This window comes from Eretmochelys imbricata, chromosome 1 (genome assembly GCF_965152235.1).
Source record: "Eretmochelys imbricata isolate rEreImb1 chromosome 1, rEreImb1.hap1, whole genome shotgun sequence".
NCBI classification, from domain to species: domain Eukaryota; kingdom Metazoa; phylum Chordata; order Testudines; family Cheloniidae; genus Eretmochelys; species Eretmochelys imbricata.
Window position 1 is genome coordinate 127,304,699 of NC_135572.1, and position 27,070 is coordinate 127,331,768.

Below are 27,070 nucleotides of genomic sequence, written 5' to 3' on the forward strand. Positions count from 1 at the left end.
CTGCAGGCTGTATCGCACTGTATAGTGTAACCGCTACACTTGCAACGAAATCATGCAAATTGATCTTTGAACGTAGAAGTTGAGTGACTCCATACAGGTGTAAGCATCATTGGGTTTCTGGGTACATGTAAGCATCTGGCCACACTGAACCTATTGGAGGAGTCAGAGGAAGAGACTGCGGGATGGATTATGTGACGGGTTTGGTCACAGAGATCCCCTTGGGATTGTTACCTGATGTGCTGGAATTACCTCTGAGCCCGTTTGTCCTGACAGCTTGGGACTCCAGAACCCTGCCTTGTTGAACCAGACACGCTAGCCTGCTGCAACACAAACGCGTGTCTGGTCCACGCCCCTAAAGCTGCAGACTTTAACCAAAAACTTCTCACCAGGTCACCTATCTCCAGCAGCCAGACACCCAGTTCCCAATGGGATCCAAACCCTTAAATCCGTTTTACCCTGTTTAAAGCTTATACAGGGTAAACTCGTAAATTGTCCACCCTCTATGACACTTGTAGAGAGATATGCACAGCTGTTTCCTCCCCCAGGTATTAATCACTTATTCTGGGTTTACTAATTAACAAAAATGATTCTATTAGTATAAAAAGAAAGATTTAAGTGGTTTCAAGTAATAGACAGAACAAAGTAAGTCACCAAGCAAAATAAAGCAAAAACATGTAAGTCTAAGCCTAATAAGTTAAGAAAATGTTTACAAGTAAAATCTCACCCTCAGATGTTTCAATAAGCCTCTTCCACAGGCTAGACTCCTTCCTAGTGTGGGCCCAATCCTTTCCCCTGGTACAGTCCTTGTTGGTTCCAGCTCAGGTGGTAACTAGGGGATTTCTCATGACTGGCAGCCCCCTTTTATAGGTTTGGCCCAAGACGGGAATCTTTTGTCTCTCTGGGTCCCCACCCCTCCTTCAGAATGGAAAGTACCAGATTTAATATGGATTTCAGCATAATGTGACATGGTCACATGTCCTGTGAGATCCCCAGCCTCCATTCTTCCTGGGCTGGCTTACAGGAACATGGGAAGGCTTGCATGTAAACAGCCATTTACAACCAATTGTGCTAGTAAATGGGAGCCATCAAGATTCTAAACCACCATCAGCGGCCCACACTTCACATAATTACAATAGGACCCCAGAGTTATACTTTATATTTCTAAAAAAAGGAGGACTTGTGGCACCTTAGAGACTAATAAATTTATTTGAGCATAAGCTTTCGTGAGCTACAGCTCCCTTCATTTGTTAGTCTCTAACGTGCCACAAGTCCTCCTTTTCTTTTGCAGATACAGACTAACACAGCTGCTACTCTGAAACCTGTCTATATTTCTAGCTTCACATACAAGAATGATACATACATTCAGATAGGAGGAATATATTCAGTAGGTTATAATCTTTGTTACGATACGTTACAAGAGACCTTTTGCATAAAGCATATTCCAGTTACATCATATTTACACTCCTAAGCATATTTCCATAAAACATATGGAGTGCAACATCACAGATTGTCAACTTATTAATTGTGGTATAATGGAGTGGGAATGAGTTAGGATTGTATTAGTGACATGCTGTATATTTTAGTAGTTCATTGTAACTTTTGATTGTTGTGGTGGAATAGTATTCAGAGTGTGGGATGGGTGCTCCTGGAGAAATCAGAAGTGGCTTTCAGCGATAAGGATGGAAGATTTAAACACATAATTGCTATAATTTCTGGGCAAGAGCCAGCACTCAAGGTGCAGTTCCCTAGTAACTGTTAAAATGCTGCAATCACTTTATTTGGGGTGGGATGTGTGTTTACTAATCCACTAACCTGCCACCTAAGACCTTCACCTTCATAGCTACATAGATAAAACCTTTATGAATATTGAAATTAAACTATCAGGATCTGAGAGCTGTCCTTTGTCATAAACCATGATTTACATTAAGTCATGACTTACGACTTTTTACCACCTGGTCTTTAAAACATATGATATTCTGTTCCCTCTCTCTAGCAAACATGGGAAAGACACTGAAGCGTACATGAGTATAAAATATTCTTTAGTGGAATGATAGACCATGCCAGTAGTTAGCTCTCTAGTGAAGAAAAACTGTCATAAACCACTCAGTGTGAGTTTTATTTTCCTATCTGAAACAGGTTTTGATAATCTCATTCTGTTGTATGGTGTCAGGAAGGTAACTGCCTGCTTGGGCCAAACATTCTTCTTTTAATGAACCTGAATTTCTAGTTGATTTTGAAACTGTTTATCTGTTAATTTCGTTTTTAATTGTCACAATTTGTCAAGCTGTAGAATTCTTACGAGTAGCTTTAACATTTAGTCTTTTACCACAGTTATGTGAGAACTGCTGAGGCCTGATATGCATAGGGCCAGGTACGCATGAAGTACTTGTGAGAACACTGAAACTTGCCACTAAACTTCTCTGTCCTGGGTTGAGACACGTACTCTGTTTCCATGAAAATCTCATGGGAATAATGTTGTCTGCTTGTGATCCCCACATGAGGAATACAGAACATTAACATTCCTTGAGGAATGTGCAATGGTCCTGGAAGCTCTGTAGTTTCAGATATTTGTATAATTTTCCTAAACAGAAATGGAAAAGAGTATTGCTATAACTGACAACGTTCTTGTTGCCTTTAAACCTGGAAATTGTCAATGAGTAGCATAATAAAGGAGGCTACGGATAATTTAGCTTTGGAAAGGGCAGAATGAACAATGAATTGACATTGACAGTTTCTTCTTTGGTGGTGGAATGTGTGGAGGAATAAGAACTTTCAGGTAAGTGTATCACCGGTCAAGGAAAGCTGATTGTAGCAAGTCCTGTTCGCTGTTGATCACAAGTCTTTGTTAGGTTTGTGAAAGTTTAAAATACCAGCCCTTGGACAAGTTAAACTTGGAAGCTGTGTGCTGTAGATGATATAAATACTATGAAGGTTTGTTTGTATGTCTTTTGGTCATGGAAAATGAACGAGGCTTATTATAAACTTTCAATAGCTGGATTTTCAAATGCCAGGGGTGGAATTTTCAAAGGATACTAAGGATTTTCAAAGGATCTAATTCAGATGCCCAATTCCCATTTAATTTCATTGGAATTTGGGTGCTGAATACCCTGAGGTTTTTGAATGTGTTTATAAATGATACAAAACCAATATAAAAGGATTTCCAAAGAGCTCTAAATTTGAAAGTCTCTTGCTTTGAGGAAAAGACTTCCAAATTCTGTGACTTGGATGCATTATAAAATCACTTGGTTTTGAGGACTTATCATTGTTGCTAGTATTTTCCTTCTTATTGGTAACATGTGGTAACTTCTTGGATCTCCTAAATTGTATTAGCACAAAGTAAGTCTTACAATTTTTTCACTGAGAAAATGTTTACCGAAAAAAATCTTTCCACGATATTTAACTCTTCCCTGCAGAAATTGGGGATCATTCCCTGTACATCAGCTGTAGCCAGTACCCGAATGTGAACCACTTTCCAAATGTAAAGCTAACTTTTTCTTGCGGGAGGAGGGGTGAATGACAACATTCAGCTTTTTAAAGGAAAGCTGAATATTACATTTGTTGTGGAGGTGAAAGTATTTGTTTTTGTTCTATAATAGTAAGCTGACTTAACCTTAGATTAAATTTAGGCCTTTTCTACACTGCAGAGTTTTGTCGCTAAAAGGCAGCTTTTGGGGACAAAATGTGGAGGTGTACGCACTGCAATACCGCTTTTGGCGACCAAACTCTTCAGTTTCAACAACACAATAAAACCACCTCGACAAGAGTCCTAAAGCTTTCTGCGGCAAAATTAAAATGACACAGTGTCAGTGTAGATACTGCTGTTTGTTATATCTGTTCGCTATATCACTGTTTTGAACTCTGCGGGCATGTGCCCCTCCCCTTTCAAAGCTTTGCTCTGACAGCTGAGTGTGCAACTCTGCCCTGGGCAACAAACAGCAAATCACTAACATTTAATGCTGCTCTGTCCCACACTCCGAACACAGAGGCAGGCAGGCAGGGGTGGGGGGCGTGAGGTGAGGTGTGAGTGAGAGACTGACTGCTGGGAAGAGCCATGGCGGGAGGTGGGGGCTGATGCCAGGGGTGTCTCCCTCCCACTGCCTCAGGACTGACTGCTTCCGCTGCTGTCTGAATTTAGGAGACAGCATGTTGACACACTCACTCCCCAATACATACTCTGTCTCTCCTCCCTCACCCCACCCCCATACACACCAGACATGCCAAACCCATGAAAAAAAAACAACAGAAATTGTGCTTGTTATTGGCTTGTGAGTTGCTTGTTGGTTAGTTTTTGGCTTGTAGCTTGTTGCTTGTTGCTTCTTCTATTTTTTTTTTTTTTTTTTTTTTTTGATCGGCTCCCAGCAAGGGCGGGCAAGCAGGGGATGGGTGGGGGGGAGAGAGAACTCTCAAGTGTGGTAAGCTCACCTCTGGGGGGAATAACTTTCCCAGAAACAAACATGGCAAACATTTAGCCCTATGCTATCTGTGTGCTCCGAGACCATACTGAGGCTCCTAGGGGAAAATAGTCACCTCATTTCTGAACCTATGTCCTTACTGACCCTAACCTTGTGGAACTTAGTTCTGGCATGTGGGTAGTGATTTGAAGGTTGGACACTGGATCTTGGGCCTTAATCTACCCAACCCAACTGAATGGCTTCAGAGGCGGCTCCCAGATTTATTGTTGCTGTGCAGCTGGACTGGTTTTGGTTTCTGGATAACAGCTGTCATTAGCCTTACTAAACGCTGAGCTCCTTGTGCCAGATTCTGTAACCTCCTGTTTACCCTACTCTTGTGTAGTCTAGTCAGATGTTCATCTGGTGATTCAAAGTACGCTACCCCTAACTCTTTCTTCCTAAACTAAATGCTCCTGTCAAGCCATCCACATTATCAGCACCAGAGCTTGTTTTGTTTGTGATGCAAGCTCTCAGTGAATAGGTTTCTCTTGTTACAAAATGTGCCACAATTCCTAATTTCTCTATCCAGTCTTGAATGGATATTAACGCAGATCAACATAATTTGTGATACATCCTCTGAGTTCCAGCATGCTCCACAGACACATGTGGAAACATAAAATTCAAACTAAGGTATGTGTGGGAGAAAGGTGGCCTCTTGAATAGATGTTCACTTCTGTCAAAGGATCCTGTGTACATTTTCACTTCTGTTCAGTGGAAGGAATGGTCTGTTCTGAACTTCAGCTTCAGGAACTGAAAAGTGATAATGGACAACTGCTTATTTGCTCCTTGTTTAGGTACCCCATCACTTTAAAAATGTCATTGCTACCTTGGAAGGGGTGTCTAGAAACCATTCTTTTTGCATAAAGGCCTGTTGGGAGACTTTTGTATGTGAACAAATAACCTTGGTAAGTCAAATACATCTTGAGCAATAGGAAAGAAATGTAGGTTTCTCTTTTTATTAGTCCTAGAGGAAGCTTAACTGTCATGGTTACCAATGTTTTCTGACTGTGAACATGCTAAATCCAGCAGGACTGAATATGCAGCAAATAGGTGCTTTTTTTGTATTTAGAAAATCTTCACTTCATAGTCTATCTGTATCCTTGTCTCCTACTTAGAATTTAAGCTCTTTGAAGTAGGGTCAGTCTTCTTTTTGTATATTACCTAGCACAGTAGGTTCCTGGTCCATGACTGGAGCTCCTAGCTACTACCACAGTGCAAATAATTAATAGAAAATAAACTTAAAGATTTTCATATATGAGCAAAGCTTTGATAGGTGAAGTCTTGTAAGAGGGTTGCAGACTGAAAACTACGGTACAGGATTTCAATTCTGAAGATTTCATGGTATGCTGCTGCAGAGCTAATTATAAGCTGCTGCTTGGCAATGTCTGTAAACATCTTGTCACAGTTTTTGCCTGATCAGGACTGGTGCCCACAACTCTGCCTAGAATGAGATGACTAATGCAGCTGCAAGTTCTATTTCTCCCGCAGTGAGTCATCATCACATTCAAGTTTCTCTGCTTAAAACTTTAAAAAAAGCAGTTTTTGCAGAGTTATAAGGGGAACATAGATTAAGAGAAATAGAAAAGTTTTCACTTTCTCCTGCACTGCTTGTTAGTAAATTGGTTTTTCTTTTTTAGTTCTAGCTGTTTGTGACATTAACTATTTTTGGGGGAAAAAAAGACTGTCAGAATGTGGGCTATGCAGTAGATGTTTTTAGTCTTGGATCACTGTATGTTGACAGGAGGCAAATAACAGAATTGGAAACAAATGCCAGTGAGCTCAGAACAGCAGTTCCCAGCAGTTCCTTTTTTGAAGGTTTAAACTTTAAAGTATTTTGCACAATTTTATTTTTTTTGAAGTGTTACTTTTACTAATTGCTTATGTGCAGACCTATCTACCATAGTCCCTCATGGCTGGGTAGCAGATATTCCCATCCTTCTTATAGGTCCACTGAAGGAGGGGGGGGAAATGGAATTATTGGTGGGGTATAGAACTTAGCTAGTTAATTCATTTTATCATCCCTTTATCATTGTGGTGGTTGGCATTATGGTCAATTCATATGCTATTTCATAGATTTAAATTGTAGGATAATAGAAGTGTAAGACTGACAATTATTTAGGAGTGATGAGTGTGTGTTAGGTATATAAGTAAAGCATGGCTGGAATACAAAGCCTATAGTGGGGTGGCCAACCTGAGCCTCAGAAGGAGCCAGAATTTACCAATGTACAATGCCGAAGAGCCACAGTAATACGTCAGCAGCACCTCCTCCTCCCTTCCATGCCTCCTGCCTGGCTGATCAGCTGTTTTGCATGTGCAGGAGGCTCTGAGGAGTAGTGGGGAGGAAGGAGGGTACAGCACGTTTGGGAGAAGGGGCGGGGGCTGTGGGGGCAGGGCCTGGGGCAGAGCAGCGGGTTGAGCAGTGAGCACCCCGTGGCACACTGGAAAGTTGGTGTCTGTAGCTCCAGCTTCACAGTCGGCACATGTGCAAGGAGCCGCACATTAACCTCTGAAGAGCCACATGTGGCTCTGGAGCTACAAGTTGGCCACCCCCTGTCATATAGGCTGAGACCTGTAAAATTTTAGCTTAGTAATACTAGGCCAGGCTTAAGAATGCTTGGCATGAATGGGTGATCTAGGAATAACCTTATGCCAGAAAGGTCACAGGATCACTATAAAAGATGTGCCCGATGTTACAGAAAACTAGATTGCAACAAACTGCAGGGTATTGTTCGAGATCATGGGACACCTGGTTGTAAGATCATGGAATGTCCTGTCGTGACTGCAGCATACATGTTGTGCATAGATGCTAATAATAAGTGAAAGTAAGAAACAGCCTATGAAAAATGGGGCCCTCCAGTATTCATGGGGTGTGGAAGTACAGATAAGGGAAACCCTCCTATATCTGCATTAGGTGTGATCAGAACAACAATATAAAAGAGGTCCCTGGTTATGTAAAAGTGCAAAGACCGTCCCCCCCTCCCCCCAGGAAACCCCAGCAGGAACCATCCCTCTATCAATAATCATCTGCTGAGAGGTCCATCAGGACCCTAGGATATCTTTGAGGATGTGTGTATGACTGCAGCCTTAGTCATTGCATGGGTTTTTGTAGGATTTATATATGTATGGGTAATTGTAACTTTATACAGATAAGACTTTGTACTTGTGATTGTGTTTGTGGTCACTATCCTTGGACTTTGTGTGGTCCTGGAGTCTCCAAATTTGAGAAAAACACCAGCGGTGATTTTCACGTGGTTGAGCTTGAAACTGTAGCAACAGCAGCGGAACCCATGGTAGCTTAATACAAAATTACTAAATTCATCTTAAATTAAAAAAAGGCTAGAGGAGAATAGGAGTGATATTAAACATGACTATAGGGAATTGTGCAACCTGCTTGGGACAAGCTGTTTTACCCCCTGTGGAGATGCATGATGATAAATCCTCAGTCTCAGCCTGTACTCTTGCTCATGACCAAGGCCGGAGCTCCTCTAAATCTGTTGTCTCATGCCAGCTTCTGCAGTGGAATGTAGTTACCACTACTGGCTCTAGCTGCCATTTCTTTCCCACCCTGTTCAGTGAAGGAGCTTCCATGAGTCACAGCAACAGAGTTCCATTTGAATGTCTGTTTGGTCCTCTTCAGTGGCTTCAATTAATCAGCCCTTCAAAGCTTTGTTTGCTCAGAAATAGCTTTTGCCTAGTGCTTCAGATGTCATATTTTTATGTTCATTTTCCCAGCTACCGCCAGCAATTGACATAGCCTATGTCAGTCAGGGCGTCAAGGGTGGCAGCTTCTGCTCTGTTAGAGGGGCTAGGGTCTTGTTTGTTTGTTTGTTTGTTTGTTTGTTTGTTTGTTTTTGTTTTTGTTTTTCTTCTTCCCCTCCCCCCCCAGCTCTCTGCTCAGATGCTTGAGAACACTTGCAACTCATGGATTTGTATATTGTGGGTATGGAGAGGAGGCAGCGCAGCAGTTTCAAAAACTGCTCTAATGCTGCACTATGCCTCTCTCCTAGACAGGCATGACTGATGCTGCCTTGATCCCTTGCAGTTTCCAATACTAGTTGCTTCAGAGGAAATTGCATGAAATGCTATCCATGGACAATTATAAAATAACCCTTTATTCCTCCATTTGTCCTGGGAAAGAAGTTTGCCATCTTCTCCTTAGTATCTGGACCTCATCCCAGTCATTCATACCTCTCAGCTCAGAACTGGATTATTGCAGTGCATTCCATGGGCCAGAACTTCAAAAGAGTTCTGCATTCACCACTGGGGCCGGATTTTCATTTTGAAAAAAGTTTGACATCTGGGGATGCTAAACTCTTGAAAATCTGGCCTTAAACAGGACTGTATCAGAAGGCCTCTCAGTAACTTCAGTCAGTACAAAACGAGGCTTCCTGCTTTAAGTGGTTACCCAGAGCATACCATACATGCCCAGCAGTCAGAAAGAAGCTTCAGTCTTATTTGTGGGTGATGTTTACAAGTTACAACAATAAAACCTTAGAATTACAGTACTTTTTTGGATCTTGGCTGTCTTAGACTGCTTCTCCCCCCTCTTGGGCAAACCACCGCAGAGGCAATCAGCTGAGATACTCACCCTTGTGCTAAATGTCAGTTGATCGTGGAGGCAGGGTGCTATCAGTGAATAGTCCTTTTCTCTGCAATTGGTATCTCCCCTCCAAATACACCCTTTACTCCACCAAAGCCTAGATCTAATGCAACTGTTCCCCCTGTGATGCTTTTAATGCCTCACATCAAGTGTTTCAAGTTTTTGCTTATCTGGGTTAGGTCCCATTTTCTGGCTATTTTGACTTTCTGCATGCCCATTGGAAACAGGCCAGTTTATCTGCAGATCTTGTACAGAAGAGATTCTCTTTGCAAGATGGATAAGCTTCAGGCCTTTGTGATCCACTTTTATGCTGAATTCCTAAGATGGTATGGATGCATCTTGCATTCCTTTCAAAGGTGGTGTCAGTTCCAGCTGAATCATTCTGGCAATATGTCTCATGTGCGTGCCCACTCCTATGAAGTAGTTTTTCCATGAGCTGGGTGTTTAAAAGATCCCACAGCATTTTTCAGGAGTGGAGTAAAGAAAGGTGGCTTGTGGGAAGATTCTCTCCTCTCTCTGCCCTTCACCCCTGTGGAGACTTGGAGTACCTGCCTTGGCTATGCGATGGCTCTCTTCAGAGAGCAACTACAATTAAGAGCTTTTTTTCTTGCATCCCTTCAGATTGCCTACTTTTGTCTTTTTCAGATGCCTTCTGTTCTAAGGCTATGTCTGCACTAGGAGCTAGGGGTGTGATTTCCAGCTTGCATAGACATGCTCGTGCCAGCTCTCATCAAGCTAGCATGCTAAAAATAATAGCATAGCTGCGATAGCACAGGCAGCAGGGAGTAGTGGCACAGGCTAGCCTGTGCCAAGTACGTACTCCCAGGGTCTAGGGCAGCTGGCCTATGCCGCTCCTTGCTGCTGTCTGTGGTACCATGGCTACATTACCACAGTAGAACCCCAGAGTTACAAACACCAGAGTTACAAATTCACCAGTCAACCACACATGTCATTTGGAACTGGAAGTATGCAATTAGGCAGCAGTGAAGACCAAAAAAAAAAAAAAAAAATGCAAATACTGTACCATACTGTGTTAAACATAAACTACTAAAAAGGCGGGGGGGAGATGCATTTTTCTTCTGCAAAGCTGTATTAAGTCAATGTTCAGTTGTAAACTTTTCAAAGAACCACCATCACATTTTGTTGAGTTATGAGCATTTCAGAGTTACAAACAACCACTATTCCCAATGCCCATCCCATTTCAGTAATCTGAGGCCCAGAATGATGGGGAGGAATCAGTGAGGCCAACCTGCATGATTGGTTAGTTTCAGCTAAGACTGTCCTGCATCCATGAAGCAAGTTTGAGTGAAATTTTGGCCGCAGAATGTGAATTTCTTCGGAAGCAAAGAACTATCCCAACTTCTCCCCTCTGGATGGCAGAACTTGTTTGTTGTCTTGGTTGCTTTCAGATAACTTGGCTCCCTGCATCTTGCTATTGGGTTTTCCCATATTTGTGTTTTATGTTGAGGACAATTCAGCTGAGAATCACTATGAAGGGAAATCAGGCTCTTTCCTTTCAGTCCCTACCCCTTCCCAGGAAAAACCTAATATATTGTGAAAGATGAGCCAAACATAAAACCAGTTATATTTTCAGAATGACCTCAAGAATTAATGATTCCTCTTCTATTTGGTTGTGCTGGAGTAGCACAATGGTCATTGAGGACCAGTGAATTTCCATTCTTCTGTATCTCAGACTGGCATTTTCTAAGTTGCATAAACCACAGCACTGGTATCAAATACTAAGGTTTATTAAAACCTCTGTTTTCTTAGTTAAATTTTTTTATTCAGTTTTGATACAGAAATAGTACAAATTCAGTCTCCTTTCCTGGCCTTGTTTAAAGGAAGTATGTAGTGAGTAAAGTGCAGAGTTTTCCTTTAAGGACCCCTTGGATGGTTAAACCTGAGAAGACTCAGGTCAGAAAGAAATGTTTTGTGTGCATCTACATTAAGAGTATTAAACACTTCGCTGAACCAAGCTAGCTGTCTGGTTCTGGCGGCCTGATAATTAGTCAGTGTAAAAGCCCAGTGGACTCCTAGGGTCATGAGAAGTATTCCTTTTGCAGTTCAACTTCTTGAGTTGCTGCAGTGGGTTTTGGTTGCTCTTCTTCTTTTTCCTCTACCTTTTGCTTGGTGCAGTGAAGGTATAGATAACTGATATCTGGGCTTTAGAGCTCTGGGTGCTTCCCACAGCTCTTGTGTTGTACTTGGGGAAGATTTCTGTCAGCATTCAGTCTGTCTGATCAGTTTCACTAACCACTGAAATTTGCCACCACAGCATTCATGATGTGAAATCAGTTTGTATCACAAAAATGTGAATCAACGTGAAGCAAGTGGCCGGAAGCTGTTGAACAGCAGTAGTAGATATAGTGTTTATCATGATGTGATGTAGAAATGTTCTGTTCCGTCTCCCTCAAAATGATATTTATTCCAGCCGGAGGAGGTGTCCGTGGTGTTAATACTGGTGTCAATACGTAGTGTTGAATTCAAGTGCCAATCAGGAGTTTAAATACAATTTTTAAAGAGAGACCATGCATTGAAAAATTACCACCTTTGGACTGGATAGCTTGTGTATGGGAGGAAGAAAGATAGCAGATTACAGTGGAACTGAACCAAAGAAGATAATTATTTCAGATTATGAAGAAATTTATATTGTAAATTCTTTACATGATCATGCATGTTTCAGCCCCCCTTCATGCCCTAAAACCCCTAGGTAAAGAATCTTTCTCTGCACAGCTGGACCAGTTGTGTTCATTCCTATTGAGCAGAGCAATGCTCCTGCTAAGCTTGTGGCTTTCTGGAGGTCCGCTGAAAAAGCGCTGAAGATCCCGGTTCAACATCAGTGAATCATTTGGGAATGAAACAGGGTTCACTCACCATTCTGGCACCTCCTGCTGGTTGTCTTAGGAATTTAGCTCTGTACGGTAGTGCATCCTCTTTGGGTGGTGCCTTGCCACCATCACTCCTGCTCTAGGACCCACATCTCTCCAAGGACCACGGCGTTCTCTTCAGCAATACTGCCCTCTAGCCCTGCCACACACTGTGCTTCCCCTTCCAAGGGATCTGCCGTTCACTGTTCAGCCACTTCCCTTAGTGGCTACTGCAGCGAGTTTTCTGGCCACTTCCTCATGGCCCCAGCATCCTCTTTGCCTTGCCTCAGGGCCTCAGCCTTCAAACCCCAGTAGCCAGCCAAGAGCTGTCTCCCACTCCCCCAGTGTCTGTCTGCAGCACTGCTCTGTCCAGGATGTGGGAAGTTCTCTCAGCCCTCCAGAGACACAGTCCTTCCTCCCTGGGCTCCCAGCAGAGAACTACCCTCCTCTGCTCTGTAGCTCCCTTTTTAAATGGGCCTGCTTGGCCCTGATGGGCTGCTCCCTTCAGCTCTTCTCTGGCTGCCTCCGGCACAGCTTCTGTAAGCTGCCTTTAAACCTTTTTCTGCCAGTGATGGGGTGTCTGCCCCTCACAAGGAAGAATGCATTTACTCCATGGAAGACTGACCTTACTGAGATTGTCTGCAGATACGATCCTTATAATCCATATCCCTTCTCTTCTAAAGGAGTGTTTTGGGGGGAAGCTGCTTTTGCTTCCTGCCCACGATACTGAGAAAGTCCCTCTATTCTAGCTGCATGTGGGACAACATTGACCAGGATCAGAATGGCATATTTCAGAGTGAGAAAGGTGTCTCCTCATTCTGCTGCTAATTTCTGGCTTTTTTTTTTTTTTTATGTTGATAGGTGAAGACGACTTTAACTTAGAAGATGCATTAGACGTTGGTAAGTAATATGTTCTTGCAAAAATCCCTTCTTCTGAGATTTTTCTTCATATAGTGTTTAGCATTAATGTTAAAACATAACAAACACTTAGGGCCATATTCTGACATCCATAGAGAATGTGTGTAACACCTTTCTCCACGAGTAGCTGTGTTAACTTCTTTGGCACAGTTTAAGGTATAAGGTGCTAGTTAGTCTAAGAGTGTACCAAAACCTGGACCACATAAAAGTGGAGCAACCTGTTTAGGGGAAAGTCATACAACTGTAGAAGACTTGAAAAATTATTAGTCTAATACTTTCACTTATTTTAAAAGGAAGTCTATTTAAACTTGTTTTCTAAGTATCATCACAAACATTTCAATTTGTATTAACTTCTATGTCCTTGACATAACAGGACCTACAAAGAAGCCTGATTCAGCTACCAAAAAGCCGGAGTTGGGTGAGTAGTGATTGGCACATAAAGCACCTTACAGTAAATGCTTTATTATGATTTTAGATGTGTAGTTACTGACAAAGAGTCATGGTTACACATTGCTATATATCTGGGATAAATTATCCCAATGTGTCTATTTTTTTTTTTTTAAAGTACACATCTCAGGCCTCTTTGGGGACAAGTGGAGGATCAAATAATAGAACCAAGCTGTCTTTAATAATACAGTAACTCCTCACTTAACATCGTCCCGGTTAACGTTGTTTCGTTATGTCGCTGATCTATTAGAAAACATGCTCGTTTAAAGTTGCACAGTGCTCCCTCATAATGTTGTTTGGCAGCCGCCTGCTTTGTCCACTGCTTGCACGAAGAGCAGCCCGTTGGAGCTAGCTGGTGGGGGCTTGGAACCAGGGTGGACCGGCAGCCCCCCTATCAGCTCCCCACTCCCCTAAGTTCCCTGTGCAGCAGCCATTTCGCAGGCTATCGATTGCCAGGCAGTTCAGCTGTCCCTCCCTCCCACTGCCATGTGCTGCTCCTGCCCTCTGTCTTTTAGCTGCTTCCTGGAGCCTCCTGCTTGCCGTGCAGGGGGTGGCGGGGGAAGAGGGGTGCTGATGTCAGGGTGTACCCATCCTACCGCTCCTGTACCTCATGTACCACAGGGCTCAGGACAGAGGGAGCTTGCTGGCAGCAGCTGCTGTCTCGACTTGCTGATCTACTTTAAAATGCAGTGCTCTTAGAGTGGGGTCAGCATACTTAAAGGGGCAATGCACATCTCACGTGTGTGTGTGTGTCTCTCTCTCTCTCTCTCTCACACACACACTCACATGCACCCCCCAGCACTTTGGAAAGTGGAGGGAGTGATGCACTCCAGTGGGATAGCGTGGGTTCATTATCACGTTCAGTTTCCACAGGCAATGTTTGCAGCCACTGCCGTGCGTCTGTTGTGTCTCCTCCCTCTATTCGTGCTGCCTTGTAGAGTGTGAGGCTACATTAACAACGTGTTAACCCTTGAGGCTCAGCTGAATGCTAGTTCATCATTTAGCAGTAAGGCATTCCCTGGGAAACATCCCACCCTCTGACTTCACCGCCTCAACCAAGCTTCACAATCATCATTGCTCTGGACAATATTAAAATGTTTGTTTAAAATGTGTGTGTGTGTATGTGTATGTGTATGTGTGTGTATATATATATAATACAAAAAAAATATGGGGGGGGGGAATTTCCCTGGAACCCAACCCCCCATTTTTACATTAATTCTTATGGGGAAATTGGATTTGCTTAACATCGTTCTGCTTAAAGTAGCAGTTTTCAGGAACATAACTACACATTAAGCAAGGAGTTACTGTAATAATGACTCTCTTTTAGGCTTTAGTCAGTGTCATGGCAAAACTGAGATATTGGCTGGCAAATCTTTTGGTGATGTCATATGTACCTCAGTCTCCAGGGAACACATTTTTCTCTGACATCTGCTGAACCACCACATTGAAATTGTATTTTACTATATCTAAGGGTTAAATAGTGGCTTAACTAGCATGGTGGAATAAGAGCATAAGGACACCTAACACCCTTTTGCTGGCTACATGCATTACAGATAGTAGGGAAAGCAGGCTACATAGAACTGCTACTTCTCTCCCTCATGCAGGTGAGTGAGAGGGGCAGAATATAGGCTTCCCCCTCTCAACATGCTTGTTGGCATAGCTGTGCAGGGGATATATGCTGCAACAAGTACAGTGCAGTTACTGCCTCCCTGGAGTCGAGGGAGAAACCAGGAGGGACACTGAGACTGAGTCACAATCTCCCTCTTTTGCTTCTTTGGGGGCAGTGCAACGACATATTGTTGTCCCTTGCTCAGATGTTAGTCATGATCTAGTCCATAATTAGGAAAATAATAATTAGTCTTCAGAATATGCATTTAGAATTTAGATTTGTCAGTGAATTAAAAAAAACTCCATTAAAAGCAGTTGCTTAAAAACAAATGCACATGCAGCCTCATTGAGGTTTTGTACTAGCTAGCAAAATGGGACGAGCAGGATGATCACAGCCCTAAGACTTGCTCACAACCCATGAATTAGACTATAACAGGGATTGACAACCTTCGGCACGCAGCCCATCAGGGTAAGCCCTGTGGCGGGCCGGGCTGGTTTGTTTACCTGCTATGTCCGCAGATTTGGCCGATCGCAGCTCCCAGTGGCCACAGTTCGCTGCTCCACGCCAATGGGAGCTGCGGGAAGCGGCAGAGGCTGAGGGGTGTGCTGGCTGCTGCTTCCCACAGCCCCCATTGGCCCGGAACGGCAAACCGCGGCCAGTGGGAGCCACGATCGGCCGAACCTGCGGATGCGGCAGGTAAACAAATCGGCCCGGCCCACTAGGGGGCTTACCCTGGCGGGCTGCGTGCCAAAGGTTGCTGATCCCTGAACTATAACAACGCATAATAAATACCTAGCCCTTTATATCACTTGTCGTCAGTAGACCTCAAAAGTGCCTTGCAAAGGACAGCCGTGTCATTATCCCCATTCTACAGATGGGGAAGGTGAGAGCTTGCTCCTTTGTAAAGCACTTTGAGGTCTACTCATGAAAAATGCTATATAATAGAATAATAATACTTATTATTGAGTTGTTAAAGCCTAGTACATGCGTTGCAGGCAAACCTTGTGGCTGTGACCACACTGCTCATCCCATTTTGCTAAATGGAAGGGGGATCCTCAGAGGTAAGTAGGGAATCCTAGTAAGTAGAACCATGGAATATTAACCTTTATATTTTGTATACTAAAGCCTTCATAATTAGAGTGTTCTGCAGTGGGTTCTGGGGGCTGCCTGGGCAGAGCTCATTGCAAGATCAGGTCTAAAAGATATCCAAGGAACAACGTAATGGCTTTTTAATATAGGAGTGGTGATGGCATTATATTGAGGTGAGTTAGAGCTTGTAGGACTGCTGGAAGAAGTGAATAGCAAGAGGGATTCGATTAAAGGGAGGTCAGTGCCATGCACAGAAATTGATATAGTAGAATTTGGTATTGATGATCCATGAGTTTCTGCTGTTGAGTTAGAGGCCTCGTTTGAGTGCATTAATGGCTTTGAGTTTTTTGTTTTTTTCCAAATGGCTTTTGATTAGTTGGCTTTAGGGATGTGTCGTCACCTTATTTTCAGTAGATAGCACTAATTGACTAATATACCATTCCTAGAAATGGTTGTAATTTGAATATATTACCTTTCTAATCACTCCCTAGAAAGGGGGGGGGAGTGCTCTTTATGCCAGGAAGTGGGAGTCTGTTGTCAGAAAGGAAGGCTTTCCCTTTCCTCTGGGATAATCTCTTTGCAAAGCCTTTAATGTATTTTCAGCTAAGTCACTTTAGCAAACTGCAATATCTTTGCCACGCTCTCACTAGTGAAGTGGAACATAGTTTGGCAGGTAGTGGCTGTTAACTCTTTAAATTGCTGAACAACACCTGAAAAAGCCAGTATCCCACTAGCATTGCTGTGCTTCAGCATTACTGGCAACTGTTTGGAAGGGGGAAGCTAGTCTGTGGGAACTAACAATGGGCACAATTCCAGAACTATAACAATGTTTGTTCCTTCAGTTTATTTAGTCATAGAAGTGCCATGGTGTTATAGGAGGCCATTAATGCCTCTGTTAGAAGGATGTTGGTCAATTAAATGCAAATTTTGCAATCTGTAAAGTTATTGGCTGGTTAGGATTCAGGCTCTTCATGTGAAAAGTTTCTCAGGTTATACGTCATGGATACACTTGTGAAGTTAAATCTTTAATTATGATTATATCAAAATGCTCAACCTCACTGTTCAAATTTCATGACTTTTAGTGCATTGGAGTGGCAAAGTAAATCACCATATTTATTTATTTCCTTTTTTCTTTTACTGTTTCTTTGTAAATGGGGGGAAAAAGTGTCTTCATTTTTATAGAATTGCCAGTCAGAACAGATGAACTGGTGGCCTTTATTAGTTAACTCATGTTTGTAGAATCAACTGTGTGTATATGTTGTATGCAAAGTACATGCTTCCATATGCATTTATAGCTCTGTGTGTGTGTGTATGTATGTATATATAAATTAAAATGAGGAGATGAGGCTGTCTTGGTCTTGCTAATTTTAAATGTTCATAACTAGAATGAACTCAAAATGAACTGATTTTCTTCTTCACATGGATTGATATTTTTTTTTGAGACTTTGAGATCTACAAAGCTGCCAGTCTGAAATAAATTCAGTTCCATAGTCTTAAAGTTGATGCATACTTGATGCTAGCTACTTAATTTTAAAAATGCCTGTTCCCCATTCTATTCAATGGGAATTTTCCTATTGCCTTCAGTGGGAGCAGGAGCAGACACAAAACTGCAGACACAAAAATCGATAATGAGGTATGATAGCTGGAAATGTAAGGGTTCTCAAGAGATTTCTTATTTACGATCTTGAACACAGTGGATGAAATCAGCTGCCATAATATTAGTAAGCATAAGTCATGGAGGGGTTTTGTGGGGGAGAGGGGAGGAAGACGGAGAAACATGGGAAAAGTAGGGATAATCTTATAAGATTAGGTTATTCAGCTTGTTTCTGCACTTTTACTCATCTGCAATTTTAACTCCCCCCACCCCAACAATATTTGTCAACAGATGGCCACCCAAACGCTCAGCCCGGAAGCAAGGACAATACTGGTGGTAAGAATTTTGTAAATGTTTTAAATAGCATTTGTCAGCCATCATACTCGGACCATTCTATTGACTTTTCTTTTTAAATGAACCATTCATATTTAAATGATTTGGTACATCAAGGCATTTACTTCTGACTATGCAAATAATGAACTTGATGAACTTAGACATGATGAAAGAGCAGTTGAGAACGAAGAGAAAATGCTTGATTTTGCAAACAAATCATGCAACAGCCTTAAAGTGACAGTAATAGAACAGGAGAGTCAGTTTCCTTTGCTCTCATTTTTAAAAAAGAGAAAAGGTGAGCGTGGGTCAATATTTGCATTTGAGTGCCTAGAGCAAGGCACCTAAATAAGTGCTCTGATTTATCGTCTCCCCACCTTGACAAGCTGCGTTCCTACAGATCTCATTCAAGTCAATGGGAACTGCAACGTTCCAGTGCTATTCTGACCAAACTTGCTAATTGGTTGAAAGGTTGTGTTTAGTATCTCACATGCACATTTTGAAACTGTTTTGTGTTAACCTGTAGCATATAGAATATGCTCTATGGAAATCACAAAAAAAGTTAAGAGTTTATGTGTGATTTTGAAATTCTGACAATCTAGCTGAATTTTTAACATACCTTTTGTGAGTGAGAGAGACACTAGTGGAGGAGAGTAGTTGGGGCATTGCACTAAATTTGTTCTTGAGAGTCTACCTTAAACCTTGGACTTTCTCATATATGAAGTAAAACATAGTTTTCAGTACGTCACGGATAAATGCATGACACACGTGTTCCCAATAGTTATTTTTCAGATGGCTCAAGTTTCCTATCAGCTTATAGAAGCTAAAAAGGGGTTAAGAGATCAAGGATGAACATGTCCTAGTAGTTTAAAGGAAGAGTCAAGATCAGGTATAAACACCTTTAAAAAGGAAGGATAACCATTTTATTTACTCTTACAGGGAACTTTAAGGATGAGGACTTACTTGATGGTAAACTTCCACCAGAAAAAAGGGGTAAGATAATGTCCAGCACTTCACAGTGAAACCCACTGCTATCTAGTTTTTGCCTTAGACTTGTTGTTAGGGGCTTATTCCTTCACCCACTTACTTCCCTGGCCCTTCTCGCATGAACAGAGAGCAACAATACCCGAAGTCCAAAGGTGCAAACAATTCGATGTTTATTGGGGTGAACTTCCAGCAAGCATGATTCCAGTTTCCTTCCTTAGTATCCTCCTTCCCAGCTCTGACACCACAGAGCCTTACACCTGTGTCCCTGTTCCCATTCCTACCCTTAGCCAAACATGATTCATAGATTCATAGATTCATAGATATTTAGGTCAGAAGGGACCATTATGATCATCTAGTCTGACCTCCTGCACAACGCAGGCCACAGAATTTCACCCACCACTCCTACAAAAAAAACCTCACACCTATATCTGTGCTATTGAAGTCCTCAAATTGTAGTTTAAAGACCTCAAGGAGCAGAGAAACCTCCAGCAAGTGACCCGTGCCCCATGCTACAGAGGAAGGCGAAAAACCTCCAGGGCCTCTTCCAATCTGCCCTGGAGGAAAATTCCTTCCCGACCCCAAATATGGCGATCAGCTAAACCCTGAGCATATGGGCAAGATTCATCAGCCAGATACTACAGAAAATTCTTTCCCAGGTAACTTGGATCTTACCCCATCTAAAACCCATCACAGGCCATTGGGCCTATTTACCATGAATATTTAATTACCAAAACCATGTTATCCCATCATACCATCTCCTCCATAAACTTATCGAGTTTAATCTTAAAGCAAGATAGATCTTTTGCCCCCACTACTTCCCTCGGAAGGCTATTCCAAAACTTCACTCCTCTGATGGTTAGAAACCTTCGTCTAATTTCTAATCTAAATTTCCTAGTGGCCAGTTTATATCCATTTGTTCTTGTGTCCACATTGGTACTGAGTTTAAATAATTCCTCTCCCTCTCTGGTATTTATCCCTCTGATATATTTATAGAGAGCAATCATATCTCCCCTCAGCCTTCTTTTAGTTAGGCTAAACAAGCCAAGCTCCCTGAGTCTCCTTTCATAAGACAAGTTTTCCATTCCTCGGATCATCCTAGTAGCCCTTCTCTGTACCTGTTCCAGTTTGAATTCATCCTTCTTAAACATGGGAGACCAGAACTGCACACAGTACTCCAGGTGAGGTCTCACCAGTGCCTTATATAATGGTACTAAAACCTCCTTATCCCTACTGGAAATACCTCTCCTGATGCATCCCAAGACGACATTAGCTTTTTTCACAGCCATATCACATTGACAGCTCATAGTCATCCTATGATCAACCAATACTCCAAGGTCCTTTTCCTCCTCCGTTACTTCTAGTTGATGCGTCCCTAGCTTATAACTAAAATTCTTGTTATTAATCCCTAAATGCATGACCTTACACTTCTCACTATTAAATTTCATCCTATTCCTATTACTCCAGTTTACAAGGTCATCCAGATCCTCCTGTAGGGTATCCCTGTCCTTCTCTAAATTAGCAATACCTCCCAGCTTTGTATCATCTGCAAACTTTATTAGCACACTCCCACTTTTTGAGCCCAGGTCAGTAATAAAAAGATTAAATAAGATTGGTCCCAAAACCGATCCCTGAGGAACTCCACTGGTAACCTCCCTCCAACTTGACAGTTCACCTTTCAGTAGGACCCGTTGTATTCTCCCCTTTAACCAATTCCCTATCCACCTTTCAATATTCCTATTGATGCCCATCTTATCCAATTTAACTAATAATTCCCCATGTGGCACCGTATCAAACGCCTTACTAAAATCTAAGTAAATTAGATCCACTGCGTTTCCTTTATCTAAAAAATCTGTTACTTTCTCAAAGAAGGAGATCAGGTTGGTTTGGCACGATCTACCTTTTGTAAAACCATGTTGTATTTTGTCCCATTTACCATTGACTTCAATGTCCTTAACTACCTTCTCCTTCAAAATTTTTTCCAAGACCTTGCATACTACAGATGTCAAACTAACAGGCCTATAATTACTTGGATCACTTTTTTTCCCTTTCTTAAAAATAGGAACTATGTTAGCAATCCTCCAATCATACGGTACAACCCCTGAGTTTACAGATTCATTAAAAATTCTTGCTAATGGGCTTGCAATTTCTTGTGCCAATTCTTTTGATTCCAACTTCCTTACTCCCATTCTCATTTCCCCCTTTAGCAAAACATGATTCCAATTTTCTTACCCCCATTCCCTGTTCCCATCTCACACACCCACATGCCCACCCCCACCCACACCCAGTCACTTCCTCATTGACTACAGATTATATAGTAAAACTTGAGTTCTGCTTAGCTATACCTTAACCAATCATTTTCCTGAAATTTAACTAACCAATCCTAACATATTGTAACATGATTATGTAACCAATTATATCCCACCACCTCAATTAGTTTACACCCAGCAAAATTAATTATACAGCAGACAGGAACAATCACAGAACCAGACAGAGATTATACAGACAAACAACAGCAAAGTGGGAACTATAATGACAAGACAATACAGAAGTGAGGATTTCACATCCCAGCTATTGATAAGTGAGTTCTTGCCAGACAGGATGCTATCAAACTAAGTTTCCTTTTACATTTTCTAGGCACTTCCCTTTCTCTGGAGGCGATAGGCATTATCAGGACAGGATTGTATCCTAACAGCCCAATAGCACCTTATTTCAATGTGACTAGTTTGGAATGTGAGGATGTGACCGGTCGCTTCCCAGCTTATGGCTGCCTCTGCTGCTTAGCCAAAGGCCTGAGCCTAAGCACAGGGCCACAAACTGTCACAGTAAGAGAAGGCCCTTACACTGGCAGACAGTGGTTTTGATTCTTTCTTTTATACCTCTATCACTAGCCAAGTGATAAGAATACACCTAAATTCTTAGAGTATAGGCCTTTACAGACAGGCCTGAATATCTATATCCTAACACTTGTGTGTCACAAACTGATTAAAATGAGTTAGGAATGCTAGATTTTTGTCCTGGTCTGTTTGAGGCATGGAAATTGTTATCTTCCAATTTAACCATTATGTACTTTGTTCATTCAGAAAAATTGATGATCCAAGGAGGTGGAATTGATTCAGGAACTCTAAACAATAGGTTTAAAACTACAATGATGTGAAAGTGGTACTTGTTTCAGCATTCACAGTGGGGAAAATTTCCAAATGCACCTCAGCACCATGTCTAGTGACTTAGGAGCTTATGTGCTATTGACTTTCAATGAGATTTAGGTTACTAAAAGCCTAAGTCCCTTCTGAAAATAGGACTTAAGTGCTTTTGGAAAAAAATTCCCCAGCCATTGTTGAGAAGCTCTAGTGCCTTGCTTTGGGACAGAGACTTGAAATTTGGCATAGGTATAGCACTGGTGCCAGGAACGTGCATCTTGCTTTTCCCGTGGGGGAAAAACCCACTGGTATTTGGCCAAGATATTAGCCTTTGAAAAATCTGTTTGCACATGCTCAGTAGAGACTTTAGTTTGCAGTTAAATTTTCTTGAGAATCTCATCTGCAGAGAACATGCAGCAGCCAAGGTCTTCAGTGGGTGAGCAGGACTTTCCCTGTGATTACTGCTCCCAACTGCTGCATGCTGCTGTGGTTCTCAGTTCTGATACCTGGCACATGGAGACTCTCTCCTATCCTCTCTGTGCTGGCACCAAGCAGCAAGGATGAGGAAGCCACCTGACTTGAATAGAGGGGACAAGAGCTGGAGTTGGGGTGGGGGAAAAATAGATTGGGACAACAAGCTATGGAGACTAGGAACTTAAGGGTAGGAGGAGAAGTCAGGTGTGGAGAAGGGACAGGTTAGAGAGGGTGGGGCAGAAGGGTCTGTGCCCACTAGAGCACGCACCTGCAGCACCTGAGATTCCTCAGTGTCAGCATTCTCTGCTTACAGAAGATATCTGTGAAACGCACTGGCAAAGAGTGTCTCCTCACCATCTGATGATTCGTCCAGAGAGAGGATGACAACTTACTACTGCTATCAGTTACTCCATTAGCTCAAATGGTAGAGGTCTGTGTGGTGGATTTAAAGGTTCCAGCCTCTGTGGTGTCACCTGATGGAATTCACATGTCAGCTTGCTTTTCAAATGCTTTGGAAATTATACACACAACCATGTTAAAAGAATATTAAGGTTGCAAAGTCAACCATTCAGAAGTTCAGAAATACCAGAACTAAAGTTGCCTGTGCACTGTGGTAGACTTCAATTGCACGGTCACATAGGATATCTGCATCATTCAGTGCAGAGGACGGGTGGCGCTCTGGGAATGAATCAGAGTTCCTAATGAATAGGGCTGTTACTTGTCGCACCCCTGCCTCACTTGTTACAGAAGTTGGAAGGGGTGTAGTGAATGAGGCAGGGGACTGTAAGAATGGAAAGGAAAGTCTCGTCTCCGATGGTTAAGGCAGTTGAATGCTGCAAAGGAGAACTGGATTCTCTTGCTGCCTCTGCCACAGAGTTAAACCAAACTTTTCACAGGTGGCCGCTAATTGTATTAGTTTTCTAGGTTCCCAGCTTGAGACCCTGGGGCCTGATTTGAAGAGGTGCTGAGCACTTACAGCTGCAACTGAAGTCAGTGGGAGCTGTGGAGCTTTGAGCACAGAAAGTGCTATATAATACTCTGGCACTCAAAATTAGTTTTAATCTCTGAGCCTCAGTTTCCCATCAGTACAGGGGAGATGCTAATGCTGCCTTACCACACAGAGCTGTTGTGAAACTAAGTTAATGTTTGTGAAACACTTAAATAATTTGGTGATAAGCACCACAGAAAACCCCATGAGGAAATCTAATAACTTTGTGTTTAAAGAAGCGTTTGAATGGTGTGCAGTAAATTAGGCCTGGGGGCTCTACATTGAACCATGAGAATAAGATTAAAATATTGAATTAGCTACTCATTCCCTGGGAACCATTCATCCTATGCATTTGATGCAGGGTCCTGTAGAATAAAATGGTCTGTGATTACGCAATTAACGAGAGTATCACAATAAATACACCCAAGGAGGTTGAATTAAGTTTGCACAGGCAACCCTAGGTCTGGCATTTCCTACTTTTGAGTGCTTGACTTTGCAACCTGAATAGTCTTTTAACATATTTTGTGTAATTTCTTTATTAGTTGAAGTCTGTTTCTATTGTATTGACTTTGTTAATGTAGCATCCGGAGATAGTGGGTCATTTTGCATGATGCATTGACATAGAGCGCGCATTCTCACTGTGATAAGGCTGTTCTCTAAAAAGATTCTTCTAGCAATGAAATTATTTGTTATCTTACAGGTGAAGGTGATACCAATCCCAAGAGTGGAGGAGAGGCGGAGGGTAAGTGCATGGATTTTCGTATATCTATTGTATCTGTACATCATCTTTAAAAAGTTAAACATCTAACATTAAGCATTCCTTTTATTGCCTGCAGGTTTAGAATTTTAATAGTGCTGAATAAGCACTGGCGGTGCTTTTCAGCTTCAAAATATTATACAAAATCTCTAGTATTTTAACTTCCAACAGCTTTGTTCCTACCACCTTTTTTTTTTTTTTTTTTAAATACTTCACTTCTGATGGGTCAAATACTGAGTTCTTAGCCCTGGTCTGCACTAGGACTTTAGGTCGAATTTAGCAGCGTTAAATCGATGTAAACCTGCACCCGTCCACACGATGAAGCCCTTTATTTCGACTTAAAGGGCTCTTAAAATCGATTTCCTTACTCCACCCTGACAAGTGGATTAGTGCTTAAATCGGCCTTGCCGGGTCGAATTTGGGGTACTGTGGACACAATTTGACGGTATTGGCCTCCGGAAGCTATCCCAGAGTGCTCCATTGTGACTGCTCTGGACAGCACTCTCAACTCAGATGCACGATTGTCTGCCATTGCCCTGACGCAGGGAGGGACAACTGACGACATGGCTTACAGGGTTGGCTTACAGGGAGTTAAAATCAACAAAGGGGGTGACTTTACATCAAGGAGTATTTTCAGGCAGGACTTCACCGGAGGGTTCCAATAAGAAATGGTGCACCTAAGTAATTGTTTTTATTGGAACAAGCAGGTTGGTCTGGCCTCTGATTGATACATGGCTAGATTTACCTCACTGCACCTTCTCTGTGAGTGACTGCAGTGTGACCTAAAGGAATGAGTCCCCTAGACGGGGGGGAGGTGGGTTGCAAATGAGTACAAAACAAATCTGGTCTACTTCTTGTTTTGGTACATTCCATCTATCTTTCACATCTTTGGCTGGTAGCAGACGGTGCAGAAGGACTGCATGCTATCCACATCTCATGGCTGCTCGGCAGAAGATGGTACAAGAGGACTGCTAGCAATCCGTATCGCCTGCCTGCTCACGATAAGATGGTTCAATAGGACTGACTGCAGGACTAAAGAGAATGACGTGGTCAGGTCACTCCAAATTTAGTCTCTGCGCCCATGTCTGCCCAGGCGCTCCTGATCGACCTCAAAGAGGCGACCAGGAGCACCTCAGACATGACTATGACGGCTACCAGTCCTACTGTACCGTCTGCTGCCATAAGGCAATGGGTTGCTGCTGCTGTGTAGCAATGCAGTACCACGTCTGCCAGCACCCAGGAGACATACGGTGATGGTGAGCTGAGCGGGCTCCATGCTTGCTGTGGTATGGCGTCTGCACGGGTAACCCAGGAAAAAAGGCGCAAAACGATTGTCTGCCCTTTCTTTCACGGAGGGAGGGAGGGAGGGAAGGGGGGCCTGATGACATGTACCTAGAACCACCCGCGACAATGTTTTAGCCCTATCAGGCATTGGGATCTCAACCCAGAATTCCAATGGGCAGCAGAGACTGCGGGAACTGTGGGATAGCTACCCACAGTGCAACACTCTGGAAGTCGACGCTTGCCTCGGTACTGTGGAAGCACTCCGCCGAGTTAATGCACTTAGAGCATTTTCTGTGGGGACCACACACACTCGAATATATAAAACCGATTTCTAAAAAACTGACTTCTATAAATTCGACCTAATTTCGTCGTGTAGACATACCGTTAGAGTAGAAAATGTGAACCTTGCACACAGCATTTCACAAGGTTTAGATCCAGACTTCAGAGTGCTCACTCGTTTTTGCATGAGTGTACTTCATACCATGTCTAGCGCCATAATGGAATGCACTCATGCTGCTTAACATGAACTACTGAAAAATTAACTCTTCTAAATCTATGCTTGACTCTTCAAAATCCGTGAAAAGAAGGCAGAATCAATGTCTAAGATTACTTGAAATGTTAGTGCTGTTTTGGAAACATTCAGAGTTTGTATATCTTTTGAGAAAGAAGCCAAGTCTGTCCTCATTTATATCTAGAAAAAAAATGTCTTGTTTATAGCCTCTCAAGGAGTGATACCTGGAATTATAAGTGCTGTGGTTGTAGCCGTTGTTGGAGCAGTATCTAGCTTCATTGCTTACCAGAAGAAGAAACTCTGTTTCAAAGCAAGCGGTAAGATTTTAACTAGTTTTTCTCCTTTGTGATCTGTTGTAGCTCTTAATTAGAAAGATAGGGAATTTAGTAATCAATATAAAACATATCAGCCAGTCTTAATGGCCCAATGCATTAGCAGTCATCATGAAGGAATAATATATTTTAAGTGAGTCTTAAAACTAAGAAGTTTGAAATGTTTTGGCAAAAAAAAAAAGGTTCTTTTTTTTAAAGTAGGAGGTGTCCGTCTTTCCCCCCCGCCCCCCAAGATCCCATAGCTCAGAAAAAGCTGGACTGAGGAATCTCAAAATGTTTCCAAAAATTCTCTACTCGCCAAAGAGTGAGCATGAGAGAGTTTAAGCAACACTTTTGAGAGGAAAAATAGAAAATTAGAAGAAATGGGGAGCAGAATGTTTACAGTGGAAACTGCCTTTCAACTTTAACAAAAGAGTCATTATCTTGGCTCTGTAATGTCACTAGTAACCCACACTTTGGGAATTATGAAGACTAAGTACACAGCTGTTTCCCACACACTAGGCTTCTAATAACAGCACAGGAGAGTTTATTCCTTTTTGAGATGTTCATCTTCCCACCATTGGTTTCTATCCCTCTCTCCTCCCCAACTGTCTTCCTAAACCAAGGATATGAAGGCCAGGATATGACATGAAAAGTCACACAACACAAAATTTTCCCCCAAATAACTTGCAAGGGCAATAACACGGTTACTGGGT

At 42.3% G+C, this 27,070-nt stretch overlaps 1 protein-coding gene across 2 annotated transcripts in view; it reads left to right on the top strand.

The window, feature by feature from the left end:
• LOC144264053 (CD99 antigen-like) overlaps positions 1 to 27,070 on the top strand; it is a 41,252-nt gene that overhangs the window by 9,179 nt on the left and 5,003 nt on the right. For both annotated transcript variants that reach the window (XM_077815341.1, XM_077815350.1), the window contains exons 2-7: positions 12,780 to 12,818; positions 13,210 to 13,254; positions 17,867 to 17,911; positions 18,845 to 18,898; positions 24,192 to 24,233; positions 26,250 to 26,360. In XM_077815341.1, the coding sequence (XP_077671467.1) occupies positions 12,780 to 12,818; positions 13,210 to 13,254; positions 17,867 to 17,911; positions 18,845 to 18,898; positions 24,192 to 24,233; positions 26,250 to 26,360 (336 nt within the window). The remainder of the gene's footprint in view (positions 1 to 12,779; positions 12,819 to 13,209; positions 13,255 to 17,866; positions 17,912 to 18,844; positions 18,899 to 24,191; positions 24,234 to 26,249; positions 26,361 to 27,070) is intronic.